Genomic DNA, 26,640 nt, shown 5'->3' on the forward strand with positions numbered 1-26,640 from the left:
ATTGGTGAGAAAGAGTCCTCTCAAAACTCATGCAAAACACTGAAAGCAAATCAACAATAACTTACAAATATAGAGTTAAAAATCACACAACACCAGGTTATAGTCCAACAGGGTTGACAACTCAAAACCCTCTGCAAAGGGACTACAGCCCACCAATTATCTCATACATTGAGCATGACTGTTGACTAGGGGTATAGAAAATTGTCTTGTTTTAGTTATGGCTGTGGTAATAGCCCTATCTATTTCCTAATATGAATAATTGCTCCTTGCCCAGAGATACAGAAACTAATTGTTAAGTTGAAACTGACTCCTTAATGGATCCATCATATGACCGAAAACTTTTTTATTTTGAGAAGTTTCCCTTATATATTTTTGAAACATTAGCTCAGCCTGCCAAGAATCTAACTAGCTGTTAACACAACAGCCTGGTTTCAGGTTAAAACCAAGCCAAGTTCAGGTCCAAGTAAACTTCCTTAAAACCTCATTCTGGAAGAAAAAAATATATATTCAGCTGAAGAGAGGAACAATTTCTAAATGCAAACTTCATATTGCTGTGACTTGATAAATTTTAAAAGAAATTCTATACCTCCTGCCATGGCTGTATAAACCCGTCTGAATTTAAGTCCCTACAAATGAAAGGATCCTCTTTGGACACTAACTTTCCAGACTCTAGAAAGCACATGAAATAATTTATAAGCTATTCAGAATTATAAACTCTTTTCTTTCATTTTTCTTCCTTGCATATTTATTGATGCAAGCAGGTACTGCAACACTCATCTCCTGGGTATGAATGCTAGAGCAGAGTTAGAGTACTATGTCCAGTTCTGTAGGAGGGATGTGATTACACTGGGAAGGGTGCAAGGGAGATTGACCAGGATGTTGCCTGGGCTTGCCTAAGAGTTTCAGTTATGTAGAGGTTGGACAGACTGGGGATGCTTTCCTTAAAACAGAGGAGATCGAGAGGCGACACGATTGAGATGTATAAAATTGTGAGGGGAATAGTTAGGGTGGACAGGAAGAAACTTCTCTCCTTCATTGAGGGATCAAAGACCTGGGGCAAAGACTTAAGGTAAAGGGCTGAATGTTTTGAGGATATGAGGAAAAATCTTTTCACTCAGACGGTGGTGAGAAATCTGGAAGGGTGGTCGAAGCAGAAATCCTCTCAGCATTTAAGAACTATTTAAGTGTGTACTTGCAATGCCAAGGCATACAAGACTGGAAGATGGGATTAGAATAGTTTGGTCATTGTTTTTGACAAGCACAGCCATGATGGGCTGAAGGGCCACTTTCTCTGAAGTAGATCTCTCTCACTAGTGAGGAGTTTAATCCGAGGTTCAGTATGCCTCAAACGAAGGACAAAGTGATCATGTGATGGTAACCTGAGCCAGTGTATGGAATTGAGCCCATGCTGTTGATGTCACTCTGTTTCGTAAACCTGCTGTTCAGCTAACTGAGGTAACTTGCCCCATATACGTAATAGGTGCTTATAGTATAGACACACACCCACATACACTCTCTCTCACGACTAGGTGCACAATTCAGGGGGGTAATGCTAACATTCATAGAATCAAAGCACAAGCACAAACCATTTGGAGCGCTGTGAGAATGTGGCTCATTGATTAGAATTATCCAGTTTAATCTCAATTGCCTGCACCCCTGTAACCGTGAATTTTTTTGATTCTTTTCTAAGTACTGATACAAGTTACTTTTGCAATTGCAGCAACCTTTCTTTTGGGTAGCGTTTTTCAATTAGCTACATAAAAAATTCTGATCTTGGTCTGGTTATCAACCTCCTGCCATGGGAAACTCCTCCCAAAAATTTCATGATAGACCTTTTCTGCTCTATGGAGAATGATCCCAGTTTCTCTGGTTTCTCCAAGTGTAAGCAACAATCCGTGGCATTGTTGTAGTAAATATTCTCCGCACCCAGCCCCAGAACCTAAAAGCCCCTCTAAAATGTGGTGCCCACAATTGGACACAATATTCTAGCTGAGACCTGACCAGCAATAATAACATTTGGCATCATTTCCTCGCTTTTATATCTTGTACCTTTATTTATAAAGTGGTCAAGGACATTCAGCCTCAGATCTTCAGGTAAACGCCTTCAAGATGGATTTTGGGACATGCAACAACACAGAGTTGCTGAACAGAGGTTCAGGATAGGTATCCATGAGGATAGCCTCAACTGGGATCTTGGGTTCATGCCACACTACAGGCCATCCCACCACACTATACACTCTCACACATATGCACGGACACATACACCCACACTCTCTCACACAAAAACACACACACACACACACACACACACACATATCTATGGGGTGAATTTGCATTCACAGATTTGCAGATACATTCTATTTCGTTCAAAAAGCGCATGATCTGTACACAGTCAGTCAATGTGGCATTTTAGAAATTCTTACTTTGGAAATAAAACCAGTCTGACAGATACAAACAGACTTGAAACATGGCCTCACATCTAAAATACAATTTCTGACCAGAGGTGTCACCTTTATTTTGATAAAACCTGAAGTTATCTTGGGGCAGTGACTTTAAAGAAATTCTGGGATTTGCATATTAATCAACCAAAACCTGCACCTCCATTCTAACTGATTAAAGACTTAATAGCCATCTAGGTTTGTTCAATACATTCGCATAAGTTGTATGATATTTTGATTGTTTACTTATAAATTCTGTGTCCGATGTATTCTCTCTCACCCGTGGAAGGAGTGAGCTTTGAAAGCTTGCAGTTTCAAATAAAACTGTTGGTCTATAACCCACTGATGTGTGATTTTTGACATATTCTGAACATCTTATTTTTCAAAAAACAATTAAATGAGACTTGACAAAATTAAAATGCACTTTAATTACTTTGCAAAGTGCTTCGGGCTTCTGAACCATATTAAAGTGCATGGTATTTGAGTTTTAGCTTGTGACTGCACTGGTCATGACAGAATTCTAGTTCCGTGTCCGAGGAGATAAAATGCAGAAAGTTGTTATTTTTATTATTTCTTTGGTAATTTTATGACTAGGTCACAGGACACACTGGATGCAACTGGCACATGTGTATAATTAATTCTTTTTCTTAAGCATTAATTGTGTAAAAGTTCTAAGCAGAAACTAAATAAAGCACAAGTGATATAAATGTAATTTTTTTTTACTGTGAATCATGTACGCTCACCTCTCTGAGCTAGACCATAGCCTAATTTAATCTTTGAATTTTTTTTTGTAAATTAGTTGGTAAAAGAAAGAAACATAAATTCTGTGATTGAATGAGGGATGGCATGCATTGGAATTTGAAAGGAGAAAAATAAACAACCTTTATGTAGGCTTTCTAAAGAATTCTTAGTACAAACAGAAGAAAGCATGCATCTTGTAATTAATTTTGCTTGAGTCCTCTTTAAATGAAAAATGAAGCATTTAAATATAGATTTTACCCAAAGAAAATCCTTCAATATTCTTTCTGCAGTTTTGTTTCAAATTATTTTCAAAAAAATGAGGAGGAGAAAACACATATCAAGCTCACATGAATTAACTTGCTAAAGAATTCAGTAAAATGCAGCAGCAACAGGCATTGATGTAGCTGGGAACTTTACAGCTGATTGGCGTTTATTGCAGAGCCATTGCTCAATGTTCAATTCAGGCATTTCAGAGTGATTTTTAAATCTTATCAGAGTGAATCTTATATTCTTTCTGCTAAGTTTAAATTCATCAGGTTTTTTTTGCTGTATCTTTCCAAGCTTGCCTCATCAATGACCCTATGACTTCTATCACATCCAATTCTGCTCTCATTGTACTGTTCCTAAAACAACTTGCCACTCAGCAGATACTCCGCAATTCACCAGCTTCCTTTGCACCTGTGCCATCTCTAAAAGACCTTTGTCCACCCGGACAAGCACTGCCAATCCGGAGTTGCCCTACACAGTTCCTGACTTTAGCCCTGAACATAGCAGAGGGGAAATTGGTGGCTCGCGTGAGGCAGGGATCTAAAGGTCCTGCACAATGGGATGGTACAGAGCTGGGCTGTCCTCTTTCCCAGCATCAGCAGTGAAGGTGACATCACCAGAGAATGCCAGCCTGCTCTGAGGATGATGCTGAAAATGTGTTGCTGGAAAAGCGCAGCAGGTCAGGCAGCATCCAAGGAGCAGGAGAATCGAGGTTTCGGGCATGAGCCCTTCTTCAGGAATGAGGAAATTGTGCCAAGCAGGCTAAGATAAAAGGTAGGGAGGAGGGACTTGGGAGAGGGCGTTGGAAATGCGATAGGAGGTTAAGGTGAGGATGATAGGCCGGAGTGGGGTGGGGGCGGAGAGGTCAGGAAGAAGATTGCAGGTTAGGAAGTTGGTGCTGAGTTCGAGGGTTGGGACTGAGACAAGGTGGGAGGAGGGGAAATGAGGAAACTGGAGAAATCTGAGTTCATCCCTTGTGGTTGGAGGGTTCCTAGACAGAAGATGAGGTGCTCTTCCTCCAGCCGTCGTGTTGCTATGGCCTGGCGATGGAGGAGTCCAAGACCATTGTGAAGGACCAGGTAAAGTTCATCCACTTTACCAACACCTTCCACCCCGACCTCAAATTTACCTGGACCGTCTCAGACTCCTCCCTCCCCTTCCTAGACCTCTCCATTTCTATCTTGGGCGACCGAATCAACATGGACATATAAACCGACCGACTCCCACAGTTACCTAGACTACACCTCCTCCCACCCTGCCCCCTGTAAAAACGCCATCCCATATTCCCAATTCCTCCATCTCCGCCGCATCTACTCCCAGGAGGACCAGTTCCAACATCGCACAGCCCAGATGGCCTCCTTCTTCAAAGACTGCAATTCCCCTCCAGACATGGTCGGCGATGCTCTCCACCGCATCTCCTCCACTTCCTGCTCCTCCGCTCTTAACCCCCCCTCCTCCTCCAATTGCCACCAGGACAGAACCCTCACTTACCACCCCACCAACCTTCATATACATCGTATCATCCATCGTCATTTCCGCCACCTCCAAACGGACCCCACCACCAGGGATATATTTCCCTCCCTCCCCTATCAGCGTTCCGAAAAGACCACTCCCTCCATGACTCCCTCGTCAGGTCCATGTCCCCCACCAACCCAACCGCAAGAAATGCAAAACTTGCGCCCACACCTCCCCCGTTACTTCCTCCAAGGCCCCAAGGGATCCTTCCAAATCCCCCTGCAAATTCACCTGCACCTGCACACACATCATTTACTGCATCCGCTGCACCTGATGTGGCCTCCTCTATATTGGGGAGACAGGCCACCTACTTGCGGAACGTCTCAGAGAACACCTCTGGGACACACGGACCAACCAACCCAACCACCCCGTGGCTCAACACTTCAACTCCCCCTCCCACTCCACCAAGGACATGCAGGTCCTTGGACTCCTCCATCGCCAGACCATAGCAACACGTCGGCTGGAGAAAGAGCGCCTCAATTTCCACCTAGGAACCCTCCAACCACAAGGGATGAACTCAGATTTCTCCTGTTTCCTCATTTCCCCTCCTCTCATCTGGTCTCAGTCCTAACCCTTGAACTCAGCACCACCTTCCTTACCTGCAATCTTCTTCCTGGCCTCTTCACCTCCCCACCCCCATTCTGGCCTATCACCCTCACCTTAACCTCCTTCCACCTATCGCATTTCCAATGCCCCTCCCCCAAGTCCCTCCTCCCTACCTTTTATCTTAGCCTGCTTGGCACAATTTCCTCATTCCTGAAGAAGGACTCATGCCCGAAACGTTGATTCTCCTGCTCCTTGGATACTGCCTGACCTGCTGCGCTTTTCCAGCAACACATTTTCAGCTCCTTTGTGTCTATGCTGAACAGCAATGCAAAGCAAGAGTATTATTAGCCATGCTTTTCTGACTGAAAGTGGCGAAGTGCAGAACGTCAATGCAAGGCAGGATGGTTCCGAGTGATTGAGCACTATGGCAGCAAGTGAAGAGTCTGGAGGTACAACCTGGTTCAGTACTTAAGCTGGATACATGTGTCTTGAGTGCAGAGTCTTTGTTGCTGCATTACAAAGGTAGTTGCTGGTAAAGACCAAGGTGAAGTTAAGAAGCATTGTCTAAATGATTATGGATGTGCCAGATGGTTCTTAAACACAGACACATATTGGATGCTAATGTCCATGGACACTGGGTGCTTGTGGCCAGTAACCATAGAGTGTGGCCACAATAATGAGACCATTTGGAGCAAGCAGCAAGCTGAATTTGCCAAGTACCCACTCTGGTTTCCAAGGGTTTGCTTGTTTGGTGAGTTGAATATTAATAAGGTGAGTTGGACCATTGATCGTCTGAGTTCATTCAGTGCTTAATTGTTTCTTGGTTAGAGAACTGTGCCAGTTACAGGTTAAGCTCAGAAATACACAGCATGGTGCTGCTCATGGTGACTCAAGAAAAATGCTGCCTTATCCCACCCATGTAAGATACAATGCATTATACATATTAGCCATTACACATATGCGACTGAATAAATTTGCATTTATACTGAGTATTATTAATGTTATCATAGATTCTTAGAATCCCTACAGTACAGAGAGAGGCCATTTGGCCCATTGAGTCTGCACTGACCCTCTGAATAGCATCCCCCCCTCAATCCACCTCCCACCTATTCCCATAATTCCACATTTACCCTGGCCAATCTACCCAACCTGCACATGTTTGGGACGAAACAGACAGACACAGGGAAAATGTGCAAACTCCACCCAGGCAGCTGGAATTGAACACGGGTGTTGACCACTGAACCACTGTGTTTTCTTCATTTTCGAGGGACTGTAATGGCAATGGTTGGCTACCTCTCTGCTGGACAGGGCTTTCATTATTTTGAAGAGATTTATTAGGTCACCGCTCAGCCTTCCTTTTCCAAGAAATAAAAGACCCAAACTGTCAATCCTTTCTTTATGTGCATACCCACAGTTTTCTAGTGTCACTCCTGTAAATCTTCTCAGCATGTCTCCAGTAATTCATATCCTTTTTTTTAATTTGGTGACCAGAAAACAACCAAAGTTCAAAAGAGGTTTAGCATAACATTCTCCAGATCCCTCCAGAAATATAGCTTAGCTGCTTGATATTTTCCATGGATTGGTAACCTGTGGTGCAACTCTAAGTGATTTTGTAATGGTGCTATTTAATGACTTTGTTTATTTACCCACTCAGAATGCTTTCCCTATTGTTTATCCCAGCATGTATTATCTCACATCTATTTGTATTGGGTTTTATTCATTTTACTGGTGTTTGGAAGTTCCTGAGGCTGTGAAGGATTTTAAATAAATGCAACTGTGTTACTTCATTGTCTTATCTATTCCTTTTAAGAGATGATAATATTTTCTTCTTTTAATCCTGTCCAAAGGGCTCAGACAATGTTCTTGGAATGGCAGAGTATTGCAGGTAGTAACAGGGGGTGTGCCTGTCCTTTGCACCACTAGAGGTATGGAGCACCCAGTGTCAATATTGTATAAACCTGGCCTCGATCTGGGACTAGATCACAGGCAGGTTAGTGAGTGGATGCTTTGTGCTTCCTTGCTGGATTGTCATCGATTTCTGTAAGTTATAGTCCATTATGTTAAAAGTTTATAGAGAAGGGAAAGAAAAAGTGCACTTTGTTCAAATGTAGGCAACACAGAAACGAACACCAAGCTTCAATATCTTATTGCACAAGAAGCCATCAAGGAATCTATACAGAAGAATTAAATATTCTGGCTGTTGCTCCATGCACCAAATTCAAACTCACTCCTCCTAACACTTCAATGGAAGGATGTTGCATTACTACAGCTGGTTGACTCATGTCCCTCAGGAAAGATAATCTGCTCCTGTTAATTCAATATGACTTTTATATTCTGACTAAGTGTTTGACTTTTGACGATGGCAGTAAAATGCAATCTTCCCAACATTGCCCACACCTTCAGAACAAAATTTACATTCAAGACTGCAAAATGAACATCCGTCTCCCATTACATAAATCAACAAGTGCGGAAATATCTCAAGAAATGATACTTATCCATTGAATTTTAAATCATGGTGACAGTGTTTTCTTTTTGTAAACCCAGGGCTGAAGTGCTATAACGATTTAAAACACAACATATATCCGGTAGAAAGTCAGGGCATTTAGTTTCATTAACAGCATTATTGATGGTAATGTTGGACCAGAATTCACGATAAGAAAATAAACCCATACTTCACAATTTAAATATAATCTACAAATTATTGATAATAAACTAAACATAATCGAGCTTTCAGTATAAATCATTAACTGCCCATGTAATCATATCCTAGTTTGTCGTTCAGAAAACAACTATTTAAAACTTATCCTTCAAAAATGTGATACAGCACCTGCCCCGGGAAAGGTGGTCGACTCCCAGTCCAGGATGTTGCAGAGACCTGATTCGCATTTGATTGACGAGATATCTGGGCTAAAATCTGGCCTGCTGAGGATGTTTGCTGAATGATGTTTCCACCGGGTACCATTGACGTGCTGAATAGACAGGATCACAAATTTGTTACCAAACAACTAACCATGTCCTCAAAATCATTCATTTACACAGTGTCTTTAATGCAATATAACAACCCAAGGCATTGCACAGGAGTGTTATCAGAAAAAAACTGAAATCGAGAGTGTAGTGCTGGAAAAGCACAGCAGGTCAGACAGCATCCGAGGAGCAGGAGAATCAATGTTTCAGGCATAAGCCCTTCATCAGACAATTTGAAATCTATATTTGGAAATATTAAGCCAGTTGAGAAAAGCCTCAAGTCAGGAGGTATTAAAAAAGAGGAATGTAAGAGGTGGAGAGGTTTATGAAGGGAATTCAAACTTCTTGTGCTTAAGCCTTGTCAAGTGAAAGTAAAAATAAAGGTAAAAATTGAAGGAAGGAGAAAGTTGTCATCATCCTACTGTTTCCTTTGACAGGAATGATTGCGAGTGGTTTGGTGGTCCTCTTGCCTCAGGAGAGGGAGTGGCTGAAAAGGAAAGTCCATCATGATAACCTCTGCCAGTGCAGGAACGGAACCACTGCTGTTGGCATCACTCTGCATTGCAAACCAGCTATCTAGCCAACTGAGCTAACCAACCTTCTTGTCATTACTGGTGAAGAGTTAAGTTAGGAATATACAAGAGGCTAGAAATGGAAGACAACTGAGATCTTGGAAGGCCTTTGGGGATGGACCTGATTTGGGAGAATGATGCCTATAGAGGGATTGGAAAATGATTTTGAGAATTTTAAAATGGTAACCAGAAGGGAACTGATATAGTCATGAAGCGAGTCAGTAATGGGTAAGTGAGGCTTAGTGCAAGCCAGCACACAAGCAGCTTTGGAACTACTAATTTTGAAACAGTATTCTAACATCAATAAGGCCAGTTGAGAAATAATTACTCTTTTACATGTATTGTACTTAAAATATACAGGAGATTGAAGGAAAATGATGTTTATAGGTGAATTTTGATGAAAACTTCAATGATGAATTTACAACCATAATTGACTTCCACATTATAGAAAACTAAAATTCAATCAATATGAGGTCTCTTTATGTATGTTCCAAAATGAAAATGATCTGTAGACAGTCAAGGTTGCTGGCCAGCTATTGGATTTTTAAAAGTGTTTACAACTTATTCCAGAATCTTTTACTGGATCCACTGAAATAAGCAAATGCTTATTTTTCTTTCATAACACATCATTCAGCACTTGATGAGTCATAAACAGTGAAAAAAGGCTTCCTCAAAATATCATAACAATATTTTGTATTTTTAAGAACACACCTCATCCATGTGTTAACATTATCAGGGTGAGACCACAGGTTTCTAGTCGGAAAACACCCTTCAACCTTCACCCTCAGCTTTCTGCCATATTTTGGATTTAATTTGTTATATTGCCCTGGAACCCATAGACACTTAACTCATTAAGCAGCCTGCCAATGCAAAACCTTCTCAAAAACCTTTCTCAAATCCATGTAGACTACACTAACATTTTTTTAATTTCAAAAATACACTTTACTCATAAAATATCTTCACATACTTATATCGATACTACAGTAGTTCGATTCTGTACAGTCCTTACATATGGAGAACAAACAAACCCAAGACATTTCTTCCTTACACATGGGAATATTTACACATATTTGAGACATCAGGTGAGTCGGTTAACTGAACTTTGGTAGAAAGACCTTAGATGGCAGTCTTTACCCACTGCCTGTGGCAGCAGCTGCCTCAAGCTTTAGTGTGTACCTCAGCATATACAGTCATAGAGAAACAGACCCTTCGGTCCAACTCTTCCATGCCATCCAGATATCCTAAATTAATCTAGTCCCATTTGCCAGTACTTGGCCATATCCCTCTAAACCTTTCCATCTACCCATCTTGATGCCTTTTAAATGTTGTAATTGTACCAGCCTCCACCACTACTCTGGCAGCTCATTCCATATACACAGCACCCTCTGCATGAAAAAGTTGCCTTTATGCCCCTTTTAAATCTTTCCTCTTTCACTCGAAACCTATGCCCTCTAGTTCTGGATTCACCCACCCCAGGAAAAAGACCATATCTATTTACCATATCCAAGCCCCTCATGATTTTACAAATCTTTATAAGGTCACCCCTCAGCCTCATAAACTCCAAGGAAAATGGCCCCAGCCTGTCCAGCCTCTGCCTATAACTCAAACCCTCCAAACCTGGCAACATCCTTGTAAGTCTTTTCTGAACCCTTTCAAGTTTCACAATGTCCTTCCAATAGGAAGGAGACCAGAATTGCATGCAATATTCCAACTGTGGCCTAACCAATGACCTGTACAGCTGCACCATGACCTCCCAATTCCTGTACTCAATACCCTGACCAATAAAGGAAAGCATACCAAGTGCCTTCTTCATGTTTCTATCTACCGGCGACTTTACTTTCAAGGAACTATGAACCTGCAGCAACAGGTCTCTTTGTTCAGCAACACACCCCAGGACCTTAGCATTAAGTGTATAAGTCCGCCCTGATTTGCCTTTCCAAAATGCAGTATCTCTCATTTTTCTAAATTAAACTCCATCAGCCACTCCTCAGCCTATTGGCCGATCTGATTAATCTGTTGTACTGAGCTAACCTTCTTCACTATACCCCCAATTTTGGTGTCATCTGCAAATTTACTATCTGTACCTCTTACATTCACATTCAAATCTTTTATATAAATGATGAAAAGCAGTGAACCCAGCACTGATCTTTGTGGCACACCGCTGGTCACAGGCCTCCAGTCTGGAGAGCAACCCTCCACCACCACACTCTGCCTACTATTGTTGAGCCAGTTCTGTATCCCACTCCAGAGCCTTGCCACATATTCACTTTCCTCCCTGTCCCCCGCAACTTCGAACCCTCTGAGGCCAAATGGTGTGTCCTCAGTAAAGGGCTCACGTTTGTGCCCCTCCGCGCCCCACCACAACAAATTCCACACGTGCCACGACGTAGACCTCTTCTGCCAACTCCACCTTCTTCTTTGACAAAAACTCCCAATCTCCCCCTGAAGCTCCCTTCTCCCACCTCAACCTTCCACCTCCACTTGGTCATTCCCTACCTGCCCTAGACCTCTTCATTGCTGACTACCGACCACCTCAGTTTTTCCACTCCCCTCACCGAACATGGTGCACTCCACTCTCTCCACACCAACCCTCGGTTCACCACAAAACCTGCTAACAAGGGCAGGGCCGTGGTAGTCTGGACAACAGACCTCTATTCCTCAGAGGCTGAACGTCAACCCTCCGACACCACGTCCTACCTCCCCCTTGCCCATGACTCCACCGTGACCCATCAGGCTAAAATCACTCGCACTGTCCGTGCCCTCATTGCGTCCAGTGATTTCCCCTACACTGCCTCCAATCTCATAGGCCCCTGAATTGCCCAGTTCTACCTGCTCCCCATGATCCACAAGCCCAACTACCTCGTTGACCCACCGTCTCGGCAATCTCCTGCCCCACCGAACTCATCTCATTGCTATCTTGTCTCCATCCGTAGATGGCACGGTGGCACAGTGATTAGCACTGCTGCCTCACAGCGCCAGAGACCCGGGTTCAATTCCCGCCTCAGGCGACTGACTGTGTGGACTTTGCACATTCTCCCCGTACCTGCGTGGGTTTCGTCCAGGTGCTCCGGTTTCCTCCCACAGTCCAAAGATGTGCAGGTTAGCTGAATTGGCCATGCTAAATGTTAGGCGAAGGGATAAATGTAGGGGAATAGGTCTGGGTGGGTTGCGTTTTGGCAGGTCAGTGTGGACTTGTTGGGCCGAAGGGCCTGTTTCTACACTGTAAGTAATCTAATCCTCTCCCCTTTGGTTCAGGCACTTCCCATCAACCATGCCCTCCACCTCTTCAGTAACTTCCAGTTCCCCGGACCCCAGTGCTTTATCTTCACTATCGACATGCAATTGTTATACATGACCATACCCCACATGATTCTTCCCTTCCAATAGACCCATCCAGTCCCCTTCCACCAAGACCCTCCTCCGCCTCGCTGAACTGGTCCTCACACTCTTCCTTTAATTCCTCCCATTTCTTCCAAATCCAGGGGGCGGCCGTGGTCACCTGGATAGGCCCCAGCTATGCCTGCCTCTTTGTTCGCTATTTCGAACAGTCCCTCTCAGTTCCTTCACAGGCACTCTGTTCCAACTCTTCTGCTGTTACATCGATGTTGAAGTGGTGTAGCTTCCTGCACCCACACTGAGCTGGAGCAGTTCATCCACTTCACCCACAACTTCCACCCCACCCTCAAATTCACTTGGTCCATCTCTGACACTTCCCTTCCCTTTCTTGACCTCTCCATTTCCATCTCTGGCAAAAGTTTCCAGACGGACATTTACTATAAACCCAGAGTCTCTCATAACTACCCGGACTATACCTCCTCCCACCCTGTATCCTGCAAGAATTCCATACCGTTCTCCCAACTCCTCCGCCTCTGCCACATCTGCTTGGACGAAGAGACATTCCACTCCCAAGTATCCCAGATGTCCACCGATTTTGAACAACGTGCTTTTGCCCCCTGTCATCCAGACAGCCCTCCACCACACTACTTCCATTTCCTGCTCCACTGCTCTAAACCCCCCCTTCAAACACAATAAAGGCAAGAGTCCCCCATGTCCTCACCTACCAACCCTCCAAAGCATCATTCTTAAACACTTCTGCCCACCACCAAGATCTTCTCCTCCCCACCCCTTTCTGCCATCTGCAAGGACCGTTCCCTTCGCTAGACCAGGGTTCACACCACTCTCCCCACCAACACCCCCTGAACCCCTAGGTACCTTTCCCTGCAACCGGAAAAGATGCAAAACCTGCTGGTACACCACCTCTCACCTCCATCCAAGGGCCCCAAATTGTCCTTCCAGGTGAGACAGAGATTTACCTGCCTTGCCTCCAACCTAGTTTACTGCATCAGGTGCTCCTGTGTTGTCTTCTCTACATCAGGGAGATCAAATGTGAACTTAGGGAAAGGCTCGCCGAACATCTCAGCTAGGCCCGCAGGGGCCAACCAGACCTCCCAGTCACTGCTCATTTTAACTCCCCCTCCCACTCCTTTTCCGATATGCCCATCCTTGGCCTCCTCCATTGCCAGAATGACCCAATTGGCAAATTGGAGGGACACACCTCATCATCCACCTTGGCAGCCTATAGCCTAGAAGCCTGAACACTGAGTTTTCCAATTTCAAATAATCTCCTTTCCCATCCCCCCGACTCCCTTCCCGTTCCCCCCCACCTCCCTTCCATTCCTCCCATTGACCAACCAGGTTGTACTCTGTACCTGCCTTCACCTATCCCCTCTTCACCACCCTGCCCCTGCCACCCCCTTTATCTACAGCACCCCTTACACCCAGACCTAGTCCTGAGGAAGGGAAACACCCAAAACATTGACTTCTCCACCACCTGATGCTGCCTGGCTTGCTGTGCTCTTCCAGCCTCCTGCTTGGCTACCCTGTATCCAAATGGACAGTTCTCCCTGTATTCCATGAAGTCTAACCTTGCTAGCCAGTCTACCATGAGGAACCTTGTTGAACGCCTTACTGAAGCCTATACAGATCACGTCCACCACTCTGCCCTCATCAATCCTCTTCATTACTTCCTCAAAAAATTCAATCAAGTTTGAGAGACATAATTTCCCATGCACAAAGCAACGTTGACTATCCCTGTTGACTATCCCTAATCAGTCCTTGCCTTTCCAAATCCATGAAAATCCTATCCTTCAGGATTCTCTCCAACAAACTGCCCACCTCTGATGTCAGGCTTATTGGTCGATAGTTTCCTGGCTTTTCTTACCACCTTTCTTAAATAATGGCACTATGTTAGTCAACATCTAGTCTTCTTGTGACTATCAAAGATACAAATATTTCAGCAAGGGGTCCAGCAATTACTTCCCTAGCTTCCCACAGAGTTCTACAGTACACCCGATCAGGTCCTAGGCATTTATGCACCTTTGTTTTAAGACATCCAGCACCTTCTCCTCTGTAATATGGGCAGTTTTCAAGATGTCACCATCTACTTCTCCACATCCGATACCTTCCATGCCCTTTATTTTTAAAAATTTAGTAAGAGACAGATCTCAATAAAACATATAATCAAAAAAGAACCCACTGTACTCACTATTGTAGACTTACAGAGAAAAAGAACAGCAAGATGCACTTAAAAACAATGCACCTCACCGCTCCAGTGTTGTGAGCTCTCCTACACATTTCCTCCAAAGTCAGCTGTGAATTTCACTGTTTGTTAATTTTTCAATTTTTTTAGTAAGTTTTAAAGATTTTTGATAAAGATTTTTGAAAAAGCTTTTAAAAAAAATTTATAGTCCTGGACCTTGGAATGTACCAGTCTGCAACACTCAGTCGAGGTCAACTCCTTGCTCTGGAAGACCAATAAGTTTTGGGCAGACCAAAGAGCATCATCTGCCCTTGTTGAGCAAGTTGAAATCCTCTTCTAATATTACTCTACTATTTTCACACTTCTCTGAATTTGCCTAACTCTCTCTCCTTGCCTGCCTGAGATAACATAGTACACACCCAGCAAAGTGATTATACTTCTTCGTTTTAAGTTCTTTTCACATGGAGGTATCTTGTAAGATATTGCCTCTTCTTACTGCAGGACTTCACTTCTTATCCAACAATAGGACACAATCTGATCTTTTACACCCCGCTGCGATCATTTCGCCTGGAGATTCCTTAACACAGAATATTGAACTGTCAGTCATGTCCCTCCCTCAAACTTGGCTCTGTGTCAGCAATAACACCACATCCCCCTGTGTTAATCAGCACCTTTAATCGTTGCACGAAATACATACCATCCAGTCTTGCTATGAAACTGTGAGGCCCATGGATTTACCTGAATGTTTGTCCTGTTCGCCCAGGCTGGAATGAACCTCCTTGTGAGTAGATCTGTTGGCTTCCTGCAGATGATGCTGTAGACATTGTCTTCTTTTCACCTGTATTAGTACAATTAGGGTGGCATCTAGATTAAAAAGTTGGTCATAGACTGTTTATTTAACGTAAGTCTGAGTGTAATTTTAGAAAACTTATTGCTATATAGCAGATAAACAGAAGGCGTGAAATTGATATCTGACACCAAATCTCTGTAGAACAGCAAACACATTTAGGGATCCAAATGTGAATCAAGAGCATCTTAAATTAATTTGCCAAACTTGCTACTGTGTAATAAATAGATTCAGTTGGCCATACAGTCCTTATGAAAGACTGACTCACATTGAGAATACCCTGCATTATGCTGTATGGCACTATCACCCATACAAAATGGGACAGACATCAGACAGACCGAGCAACTCAAAACTGGGCATCCATGAGGCACTGTGAGCCATCATCAGCAGCAGAATTGTACTGCAGCACAATGTGTAACCTCAGAGCCTGGGATATCTTCCACTCTATCGTTACCATCAAACCAGTTCAAAGTAGTGTAAAGGAGTAGCACAAGGCATACTAAAAACTGACTTGTTAGCCTGGTGAAATGATAAAAGAGGACTACTTGTATGCCAAACTGCATAAATAGCTAGCAATTGACTAAGCTAAGCAATTCCAAAACCACCAGCTCTACAGATCTTCCACATCCAGATGTGAACAGTAGTGGACAATCTAACAACTCAGCAGCTCCACAAGTATCCCCACCCTCAACAATGGAAGCCCAGAACATCAGTGAAAAAGATAAAGCTGAAGCATTTACAACAACCTTCAACCGCAAGTGCCAAGTGAATGATCTATCTTGGCCTCCTCCAGAGGTCTCCAGCATCGCAGGAGCTTCAGCAACTTTATTCATTCCAAGAAATGGCTGGAGATACTGGGTACCATAAATGTTATGGACTCTGACAACGTTCTGACAAAAGTACTGAAGATGTGTGCTACAGAACCTGTAATTATGAAGCAGTTCATGTTCAAATACAGCTAAATTTGGATAATATCAGACTCCAATTGCAGCCTACCCACCCAGAACATCTTTCCCTCCCACCCCTCTCTGCCTTCCACAAGGACCATTCCCTTCGCCATTCCTTGGTTGGCGAAGGGAACCCATACACCACTTCCCTCACCTCCATCTAGGGCCCCAAACTGTCCTTCCATGTGAGACAGAGGCTCACCTGCATCTCTTCCAACCTAATCTACTGTATCCGGTACTCCCGATATGGTCTTCTCTACATCAGGGAGACCAAACATGGACAAGGTGACCGTCTCATCGAGCGTCTTTTCCAGTCCCGAAATGGCCAGCCTCACTTCCTGGCCACTGCCCATTTCAATTGCCACCTCCCACACCCACTTTGACATGTCCATCCTTGGCCTCCACTGTTGCCACAGTGAATCAGACCACAAACTAGAGGAACAACACCTCATCTTTCCCCTGGGTAGCCTCCAGCTCAGAGGATTTAACATTGAGTTCTCCAATTTCAAATTACCTTTCTACCCATCCCCTAGCTCCCCTTCTAACCCTACCTCCTCTCTTCCATTCTACCTCCTGCTTCACTAACTCCCCACCTCCAACCTCATCCTATGTCCAGTCTTTCTCTCCTTCCAGCTTTCTTGATCTGACCTTACCCGCCTATTTTCCTTCCCATCTATCTGCTCCACGCTTCCCACTGATCTATCACAACAACCCCCTTCCTGCATCTACTTAATTGCTATCCCACCTACCTTTTCCACAGTCCCATTCCCCTCCCTCTATTTATGTCTGAGCTCCCCTGTCCCTTCCCAGTACTGAAGAAGATTCTCAACCCGAAACATCGACTTTGCCACCTCCTGATGCTGCCTACCTTGCTGTGTTCCTCCAGTCTCCTGGTTGTCTGCCTTGGATTCCAGCATCTGCAGAATTTTTAAAATCTCTAACCAATATCCAGGTTTGGGCTGACAAGTGATAAGTAATTTTATCTTTTAACCTATTTTTCTTATCAAACATATTCAGAGATCTTAGTGCACACCTCTGGAGCAGGTGGGACTTGAACCCAGGCCTCCTGGTACAGAGGCAGGGACATGACTACTGCAACACAAGAGGGTCCAAATAATATTTGCACCACACAAAGTGCCAGACAATCATCTCCAAAAAGAGGGAATCTATGACATTCCTTGACATTCAATGGCATCACTGAATTCCCCATTCTGGGGGTTATCAGAAACTGAACAGGACTAGCCATTTCAATATAATGGCAACAAGAGCAGCTCAGATATTTGGAATCCTGTAGCAAATAACTCATCTCTTCAGTGCTCAAAGCCTATCCACAATCTACAAGGCACACATCAAGCGTGTGATGGAGTACTCCCCACTTGACTGGACAGCAGTTCCAATGATACTCTAGAAGTCTGACACCATCCAGGACATAGCAATTTGCTAGACAGGCATGATATCCACAAACATTCACTCTTGCCATCACCAATACTCAGTAGGATCAGTGTGCACCATCTACAAGATACATTGCAAAAATTCACCAAGGACAATACCTTCCAAACCCACGACCACCATCATCTTGAGAGACAAGCAGCAGCATATAGAACACCACCACCTCCAAATTCCCCTCCAAACTACTCACCATCTTGACTTGGAAAAGTATTGCCATTCTTTCAGTGTTGTTGGGTTGCAATCTGGAATTCAATCCCTCCCTACCTACAATAAATAAACTGAACGAGTTCAAAGTAGCTCACTACCTTCCCTACTCTTATCCGCTTTCTGCAGGGACCATTCATTTGGTGATCCCTTGTCTACTCTCCACTCTCCACCAACTTCTCCACCACAACCAGTACCTTTCCTTGAAACCGTAAGAGGTGTAACACCTGCCCCTACACCTCCACTCTCACCTCCTTCCACGGCCCTGATCTGGCAGAGATTCACCTGCACATCATCCAACCTGATCTATTATGTCCTTTGCTCCCAATGTGGTCTCTCTATATCGGGGAGATGAAATGCGGACTGTGGGTCCAGTCCGTACAGCATCTGCATTCTGCATGCATCAACTAACCTGACCCTCTGATTGCCATCCATTTAATTACCTGCCTGCCTCCCCTCCCACCACCCCACACACACACACACACACCACCCTCCCCCGCCTACAATGCCAATAGGCAGGAACTGTGGAGCATAAATTGGGAACAGACATTTTCAGGGAAATGCATGACAGAAATATGGAGGTTGTTTTGGAAGCACTTGCTGCAAGTGTTGGATAGGTTTGTCCCATTGAGGTGAGGAAGGATGGTAGGGTGAAGGAACCTTAGATGACAAAAGATGTGGAACATCTAGTCAGGAGGAAGAAGGAAGCTGACTTAAGGTCGAGGAAGCAAAAATCAGACAAGGCTCTAGAGGGTTACAGGGTAGTCAGAAAGGAACTGAAGAATGGACTTAGAAGAGGTAGAAGGGGGCATGAAAAAGCCTTGGTGGGTAGGATTAAAGAAACTCCCAAGGCATTCTACACTTATGTGAGGAACAAGAGGCTGCTCAGATTGAAGGTAGGGTTGATCATGGATAGTGGAGAGAGCCTGTACCTGGAGTCAAAGGAAATAGGGGAAGTCCTGAATGAATACTTTGCTTCAGTAGTTGCGAGTGAGATGGACTTTGCTTGTTGTAAGACATTGTGAAAGAGACTGATATCCTCAAACAGGGAGGAGGAGGAGGATGTTGAGGAGGAGGATGTGCTAGAAGTTTTGAAAAATCTGAAGATGGATCAGTCCCCTGGGCTAGATGGGATATACCCTAGGTTACTATAGGAAGCAAGGGAAGAGATTGCTATACTGTTGGCGATGATTTTTCCATCCTCGCTATCCACTGGAGTAGTACCAGATGATTGGAGAGTGGCAAGTGTCATTCTCTTGTTCAAGAAAGGGAGTAAGGATAACTCTGGGAATTACAGACCAGTCAGTCTTACATCAGTGTTGGGCAAATGATTGGAGAGGATTATGAGAGACAGGATTCATGATTATTTAGAGATAGTTAGCATGGCTTTGTGAGGGACAGGTCATGCCTCACAAACCTTACTGAATTCTTTGAGGATGTAACATAACACATTGATGAAGCTGGAGCAGTGGATGTGGTGTATATGAATTTTAGCAAGGCATTTGATAAGGTTCCCCATGGTAGATGCATTCAGAAAGTAAGGAGGCATGGGATACAGGGAAATTTGGCTGTCTGGACACAGAATTAGCTGGTCCATAGAGGACAAAGGGTGGTGGTAGATGGAAAATATTCCGCTTGGAGCTTGGTGACCAGTGGTGTTCTGTAGGGATCTGTTCTGGGATTTTTGTTCTTGTGTGATTTTTATAAATGAGTTGAATGAGGAAGTGGAAGGGTGGGTTAGTAAGTTTGCCAAAGACATGAAGGTTGGTGAAGTTGTGGATAGTATGGAAGGCTGTTGTTGGTTGCAATGGACATTAACAGGATGCAGAGCTGGGGGTGAGAAGTGGTAGATGGAGTTCAACCTGGAAAGGTGTGAAGTGATTCATTTTGGAAGGTCAAATTTGAATGCAGATTACAGGGGTAAAGGCAAGATTCTTGGCAGTGTAGAGGAACAGAGGGATCTTGGGGTTCATGTCCATAGATCTCTCAAAGTTGACACCCAAGTTGATTGGTTTGTTAAGAAGGCATATAGTGTGTTGGCTTTCATTAGCAGGGGGATTGAGTTTAACAGCCATGAGGTTATGCTACATCTCTATAAAGCCCTGGTTAGACCACACTTGGAATATTGTGCTCAGTTCTGATTACCGCAATATAGGAAGATATGGAAGCTTTAGAAAGGGTGCAGAGGAGATTTACCAGGATGCTGCCTGGACTGGAGGGTTTGTCTTAAGAAGAAAGGTTGAGGGAGATAGGACTTTTCTCATTGAAACAAAGAAGGATGAGAAGTAACTTGATAGAGATGTACAAGATGATGACAAGCATTTATAGAGTGGATAGCCAGAGACTTTTTCCCAGGCAGAAATGGCTATCATGAAGGGGCATAGTTTTAAAGTGATTGGAGGAAGGTTTAGGGAGATGTTAGAGGTAGGTTCCTTATACAGAGTGGTGGGTATATAGAATGCATTGTCAGCAAGGGTAGGAGGGTCAGATACATCAGGGACATTTAAGCGACCCTTGGATTGGCACATGGATGATAGTAAAATGAAGGGTATGTAGGTTAGTTTGCTCTAGAGTAGGATAAAAACATCAAGGGTCAAAGGGCCAAAGCTGTACACTACTGTATTGTTTTATGGCAATAAGATAAAGGATCTGCTATGATTATACTGAATGGTGGAGCAGGTTCGAAGGACTGAATGGCCTACACCTGCTTTTAGTTTCTCTGTTTCTGAGTAAAAACTCAAGTGTTCTCTAATGTCCTTTAAAGAAGGAAATCTGCCAACTTTACTTGATCTGGTTGACACTTGGCTGCGGTCCCACAACAATGTGGTTGTTTCTTAACTGCACCCTAAAATAGACATGCAAGCCACTGCATTCAAAAGCAATTAGAAATGTGCAACAAATGCCAGCATCACCCACATCAAACCTGTTCCAAACACTTACATGTTTTCAGCATAAAAATTCACCCCAACTCAATTGACCTTCAGGCTCAAATATCGCTGACATTGATTTCCTGGATTAGCATGAAGTAAAACTCTAGTGCTGACATTTGTATGCATAACCACATTCCTTTTAGATTGTGGAGTTAAATCTTCCTGACATGCTCCTCATAGTCCCCTGACTTTACAATTGGGATCAGTCCTACCACATTTCTCTTCAATGCTTTGCAATGTTTTTGTGGCTTAATAACCAGAATTGAACACAATGTCTCAGTGGGGAACACATCTGTTATGCTGCATGCAGCCAAATCTCTCTCAAGTCTCATAACGGGTATCTTCAAAGTGGTGCTTCAATATGTATCACCGCTCCCCCCCCACCCCATGTATTTTTACTAGTGTTTAACTGCTATGACTGAATCTTCTAGTTGCTGCATTTTACTTCATTGTTATTCACAAAGTCAACTATCAACTATTAGGCTCAATAATTCACTTTTGTTAATTGTTCAGTTACATCTTATATTTTCTGACATGTATCTGTCACTTTATAGTTATTAGTGTAAAATATCATATTGGATTTTCTTTCATAATTACACAGAATATTGCCTTGTCAGTGCTGAAGAAACTTCAATGGCACTGATGTCTGTGAGTTGTCGAATCTTCTGTGCTTTTGAATCCACCATTCTTTCTATACGACGCAAGTTTTGTGCTGTAATGTTTCTTTCAAGGCCTGTAAGACTGCTGCCTTTCTCTGCAGGTGTGATGAAGTTTCCCATCTGCAGAAGTTTGGTGCTTACACTTTTTGATCTTCAACCTCATTTTTGTTAAACCAGTCACAACGAATTAAATTGTACTGGAAATAACTAAGTGAGAGTTTCATGGAGGATTTCTTTCCACAAGGGACAAAATTTCTCACTCTATCTTCCAAAAACTGCTGCCTGTGACACTACCTATTCACTATACCACTATGGCATCTGTTATGGACCAGGCCAGACCTCCTCAAAATATTTCAAGAAGGTAGCCTAGACCCTTATGGCACAGTGGTTAGCACTGCTGCCTCACAGCACCAGAGACCCAGGTTCAATTCCCGACTCAGGCGACTTGACTGTGTGGAGTTTGCACGTTCTCCCTGTGTCTGCGTGGGTTTCCTCCGGGTGCTCCGGTTTCCTCCCACAGTCCAAAGATGTGTGGGTCAGGTGAATTGGCCATGCTAAATTGCCCGTAGTGTTAGGTAAGGGGTAAATGTAGGGGTATGGGTGGGTTGCGCTTCGGCGGGTCGGTGTGGACTTGTTGGGCTGAAGGGCCTGTTTCCACACTGTAAGTCTAATCTAATCTAATCTAACCTTTTCTTATTTTTAAAGATGGATGTTAAGTGGATATTCCAGGTGTGATGCAGCTGGTCAAACCACTCTGCTTTAAGCGAAACAGAATTCACTTAAGTTGAAATACAAACAAAAGAAAACAGAATTTATAATAACTTAACAATTGGAAAACTTAACCGACCTAGTACAGCAACTAATTAGCCGTTCCAATCCAGTAACATCCCATAAACACCCCTTGGCAAAAATGTAAATTCAAACACAGATTCTTACAGGCAGGAGGGAACAACTTCCACAGAGATTTCAGAAGAGTTATTTAATGAAGCTTGCAAATCCCCTGGACTCTCACATCTTGTGACTGCTGCAGCTAAAAACAGCTAAAACAAACCCTGAACTGGGAGAACTGGCCATTACCCTTCCACTTCCCTATATAGTTCCTAGACTGTTCGGCACCTTTGTCTTTACAAACTCTCTTGAAAAAAAAGGACAAAATAACCTTTTTAAAATGACAGCATTGTCACACTACTCCCCCTTAAAAAAAACCTATCAATATACAAAGACAGCTTCATTTTAAACCCCTTAGTCTTAGTTTGTTAATACGCGACAACATATATGTATTACGTTGACTCTAAGCATGTAAACAAACGTTCACTACTACATTCAATTTCAATCCATTTACTCCTGCCAATGAATGCTTCTTTATTTTCATCCTCCTCCTGCCACGTATATAACTTTCAAATTGAATGGTTGCAATAATAAGTTCCATCTAATTTTTGTCCTTAAATTTCTCCAAAAACTTTAATGGGTTATGATCAGTGTATATAATTGTCTCAGACACATTACTGGCAATATAAATGTGGAAATGTTGTAACGCCAACACTAAGCACAAGGTCTCCTTCTCAACTGTAGAATATTTCTGTCGTTGAATATTCAAGTTTCTGGAGAAATATCCAATAGGTCTTTCTATCTTCTTGCTGTCTTCTTATAAGAGTACAGTACCGACACCCACATCACTCACATCGATAGCCAAATTGGCATTGCATAATTAGATGTGGCTAACACTTGGGCAGTGATTAACACAGTTTCTGACATTTCTCTGTCCACTGAAATTTTCTGCAAAGACTGGTTAGTCTTTGAAATGGAGCTGGCGTATTTTTCATACCAAATGGCATGACTTTAAATTGGCATAGCACATTCAGTATTACAAAAGCTGAAGCTGTTTTCGCTGTTTCTGACAAAGGTACCTACCAATATCCTTTGAGTAAGTCCAACTTCAAAATGTAAGTTGCTTGTGCCACGTTCTCAACACAATTTTCCAAATATGGAATCGAATATGAATCAGACTTTGTAACTGCATTGATGTTGTGGATAGTCTATACATAACTGTTAGTCTATAGTCTATACATAACTGTGTGATAGTCTATACAAAACCATCTGGTTTTGCCCCCAGTAGTGGGTGAGCTCCAGTTGCTGCAGCTCACTTCGATTATGTTGCCTTGGAGCACGTGTTCAATCTCTTTTTGAAGCTACGCCAGCTTTAGAGGGTTAAGCATTTCCAATATCTACATAATGTATCATTAGATTAGTATTTCTCAGCTTCTTCCCATATATCTCCCCTTGCAATAGCAATAACTTTCAGGTTATTTAGATTTTCCTCTGGAAGGCAACTCAATAATTTATCACAATTTTTGAAAATGTCCTCATTGTCCAATTTTATTGAGGAATGTCCAACTCACAATCCCCTGAATTTGGTCCTTCCGTCTGTGTTATACTAGTAACACATTTTCCTTTTGCTTTCCTTCCTTGTCAAAATGCCTTTTCAGCATATTCACATGACATTTGATTTTTGCATTTTAGCTTGAGTTTTTCGTTCCCCTAAGTGACCTCCTACTGGTAATTCATGTGCTACCCACACTACCTCCTTTCTATAACCCACTGACAATACAACTTGATGAACTTCTGCCCATTTCTCATCTTCTTGAATATGTGATGGTCTCCATTTCCTCATCAAGACATCATTTTTTCAGATAGTAATATTTGAAAATACACTCAGATTCTGCATAGGTCTTTTTATATAATTATTTCAGTTGTTTTGTCTTCACTGTTGTAATTCAGTTAATTTCTTGGAGCTAAAAATTTCCTCCAGCTGTTCTTGTTTTGTCGCAACCATTCAATCAAACATGGTCTCTGATAATTCTACTTCAACTTACTTATCTATATTCTTTGATTTCTCCTCCTGTTTCAATTGGTGGCTTTGTGACCTTGTTACCACACAGTCAGGAGAAGTCCATGGACACACTTCCTGTAATGCCCCAGTTGCCTGATTTTCTACTGGCTTTTCAACCATTGTAGGCAGCACTCCTACTCGTGATTCAGCTATATCATAAACAAGGGTAAATTGTATTCCCGAAGCCAAGACATTCTCCAGTATTCCTACCACCAATTCTCCATTTTTTAACTCCAATCTCACTCGATATGAGGGAACACTTTTCGCCTCACCATGAATTCCACATAAAGATCGTTCTGCTATAATGCAAGTTTTGTTAACGTGAATGTACTATAATGAGATTGATGAATTGGTCACTGTTTATAAAGTGCAAACTTTTAAAACGTGTTAGCTGGAATATGACAACACTTTAAGCTCTGGTTGTGGTTCTGTTCGCCGAGCTGGAAGGTTTTGTTGCAAACGTTTCGTCCCCTGGCTAGGCGACATCATCAGTGCTTTGGAGCCTCCTGCGAAGCACTTCTTTGATGTTTCTTCCGGTATTTATAGTGGTCTGTCCTTGCCGCTTCCTGTTGTCAGTTTCAGCTGTCCGCTGTAGTGGTTGGTATATTGGGTCCAGGTCGATGTGTCTGTTGATGGAGTTTGTGGATGAATGCCATGCCTCTAGGAATTCCCTGGCTGTTCTCTGTCTGGCTTGCCCTATGATAGTGGTGTTTTCCCAGACGAATTCATGTTGCTTGTTGTCTGTGTGTGTGGCTACTAGGGATAGCTGGTCGTGTCGTTTCGTGGCTAGTTGATGTTCATGTATGCGGATTGTTAGCGGTCTTCCTGTTTGTCCTATATAGTGTTTTGTGCAGTCCTTGCATGGTATTTTGTACACTACATTAGTTTTGATCATGTTGGGTATCGGGTCCTTCGTTCTAGTGAGTTGTTGTCTGAGCGTGGCTGTTGGTTTGTGTGCTGTTGTGAGTCCTAAGGGTCGCAGTAGTCTGGCTGTCAGTTCAGAAATGCTCCTGATGTATGGTAGTGTGGCTAGTCCTTTGGGTTGTGGCATGTCCTCGTTCCGTGGTTTTTCTCTTAGGCATCTGTTGATGAAGTTGCGCGGGTATCCGTTTTTGGCGAATACCTTGTATAGGTGTTCCTCTTCTTCTTTTCGCAGTTCTGGTGTACTGCAGTGTGTTGTGGCCCTTTTGAATAGTGTCCTGATGCAGCTTCGTTTGTGTGTGTTGGGGTGGTTACTTTCATAGTTTAGGACTTGGTCTGTGTGTGTTGCTTTCCTGTATACCCTTGTGGTGAATTCTCCGTTCGGTGTTCTCTGTACTATCACGTCTAGGAATGGGAGTTGGCTATCCTTTTCTTCTTCTCTCGTGAATCGGATTCCTGTGAGTGTGGCGTTGATGATCCGGTGTGTTTTTCCTATTTCCGTGTTTTTAATGATTACAAACGTGTCATCGACATATCTGACCCAGAGTTTGGGGTGAATTTGTGGTAGGACTGTTTGTTCTAACCTTTGCATAACTGCCTCTGCTATGAGTCCCGAGATTGGTGATCTCATGGGTGTTCCGTTGATTTGTTCGTATATCTGGTTGTTGAATGTGAAGTGTATAGTGAGGCACAAGTCCAGTAGTTTAAGTATGCCGTCTTTGTTGATAGGTTCCGCGTCCTGTTTTCTGTTCTGTATGTCCAGTAGGTTGGCTATTGTTTCTCTGGCTAGGGTTTTGTCAATCGAAGTGAACAGTGCCGTCACGTCGAATGAGATCATGGTTTCTTCTTTGTCTATGTGTATGTGTCTGATGATGTCCAAGAATTCTTGTGTTGATTATATGGAGTGTTTGGATCCGCTGACCAGGTGTTTCAGTTTCTATAGCACAAAACACTATATAGGACAAACAGGAAGACAGCTAACAGTCCGCATACATGAACATCAACTAGCCACGAAACGACACGACCAGCTATCCCTAGTAGCCACACACACAGACAACAAGCAACATGAATTCGACTGGGACAACACCACTATCATAGGGCAAGCCAGACAGAGAACTGCCAGGAAATTCCTAGAGGCATGGCATTCACCCACAAACTCCATCAACAAACACATCGACCTGGACCCAATATACCAACTACTACAGCGGACA

General features: G+C 43.2%; 1 protein-coding gene across 7 annotated transcripts in view; it reads right to left on the reverse strand.

Annotated features, from left to right (window-relative positions):
* Positions 1-26,640, reverse strand: part of arnt2 (aryl-hydrocarbon receptor nuclear translocator 2) — a 464,688-nt gene that overhangs the window by 80,191 nt on the left and 357,857 nt on the right. For 6 of the 7 annotated variants that reach the window (XM_060853234.1, XM_060853235.1, XM_060853233.1 and 3 more), the window contains 2 exons: positions 15,321-15,420; positions 8,335-8,476 (listed from right to left, as the gene is read on the reverse strand). In XM_060853234.1, the coding sequence (XP_060709217.1) occupies positions 8,335-8,476; positions 15,321-15,420 (242 nt within the window). Of the gene's footprint in view, positions 1-8,334; positions 8,477-8,919; positions 8,959-15,320; positions 15,421-26,640 lie in introns of those variants that run through there. The other variant, XM_060853239.1, reaches the window with a different exon arrangement.

The sequence above is a fragment of the Hemiscyllium ocellatum genome, chromosome 39 (assembly GCF_020745735.1).
Source record: "Hemiscyllium ocellatum isolate sHemOce1 chromosome 39, sHemOce1.pat.X.cur, whole genome shotgun sequence".
Classification (NCBI taxonomy): Eukaryota; Metazoa; Chordata; class Chondrichthyes; order Orectolobiformes; family Hemiscylliidae; genus Hemiscyllium; species Hemiscyllium ocellatum.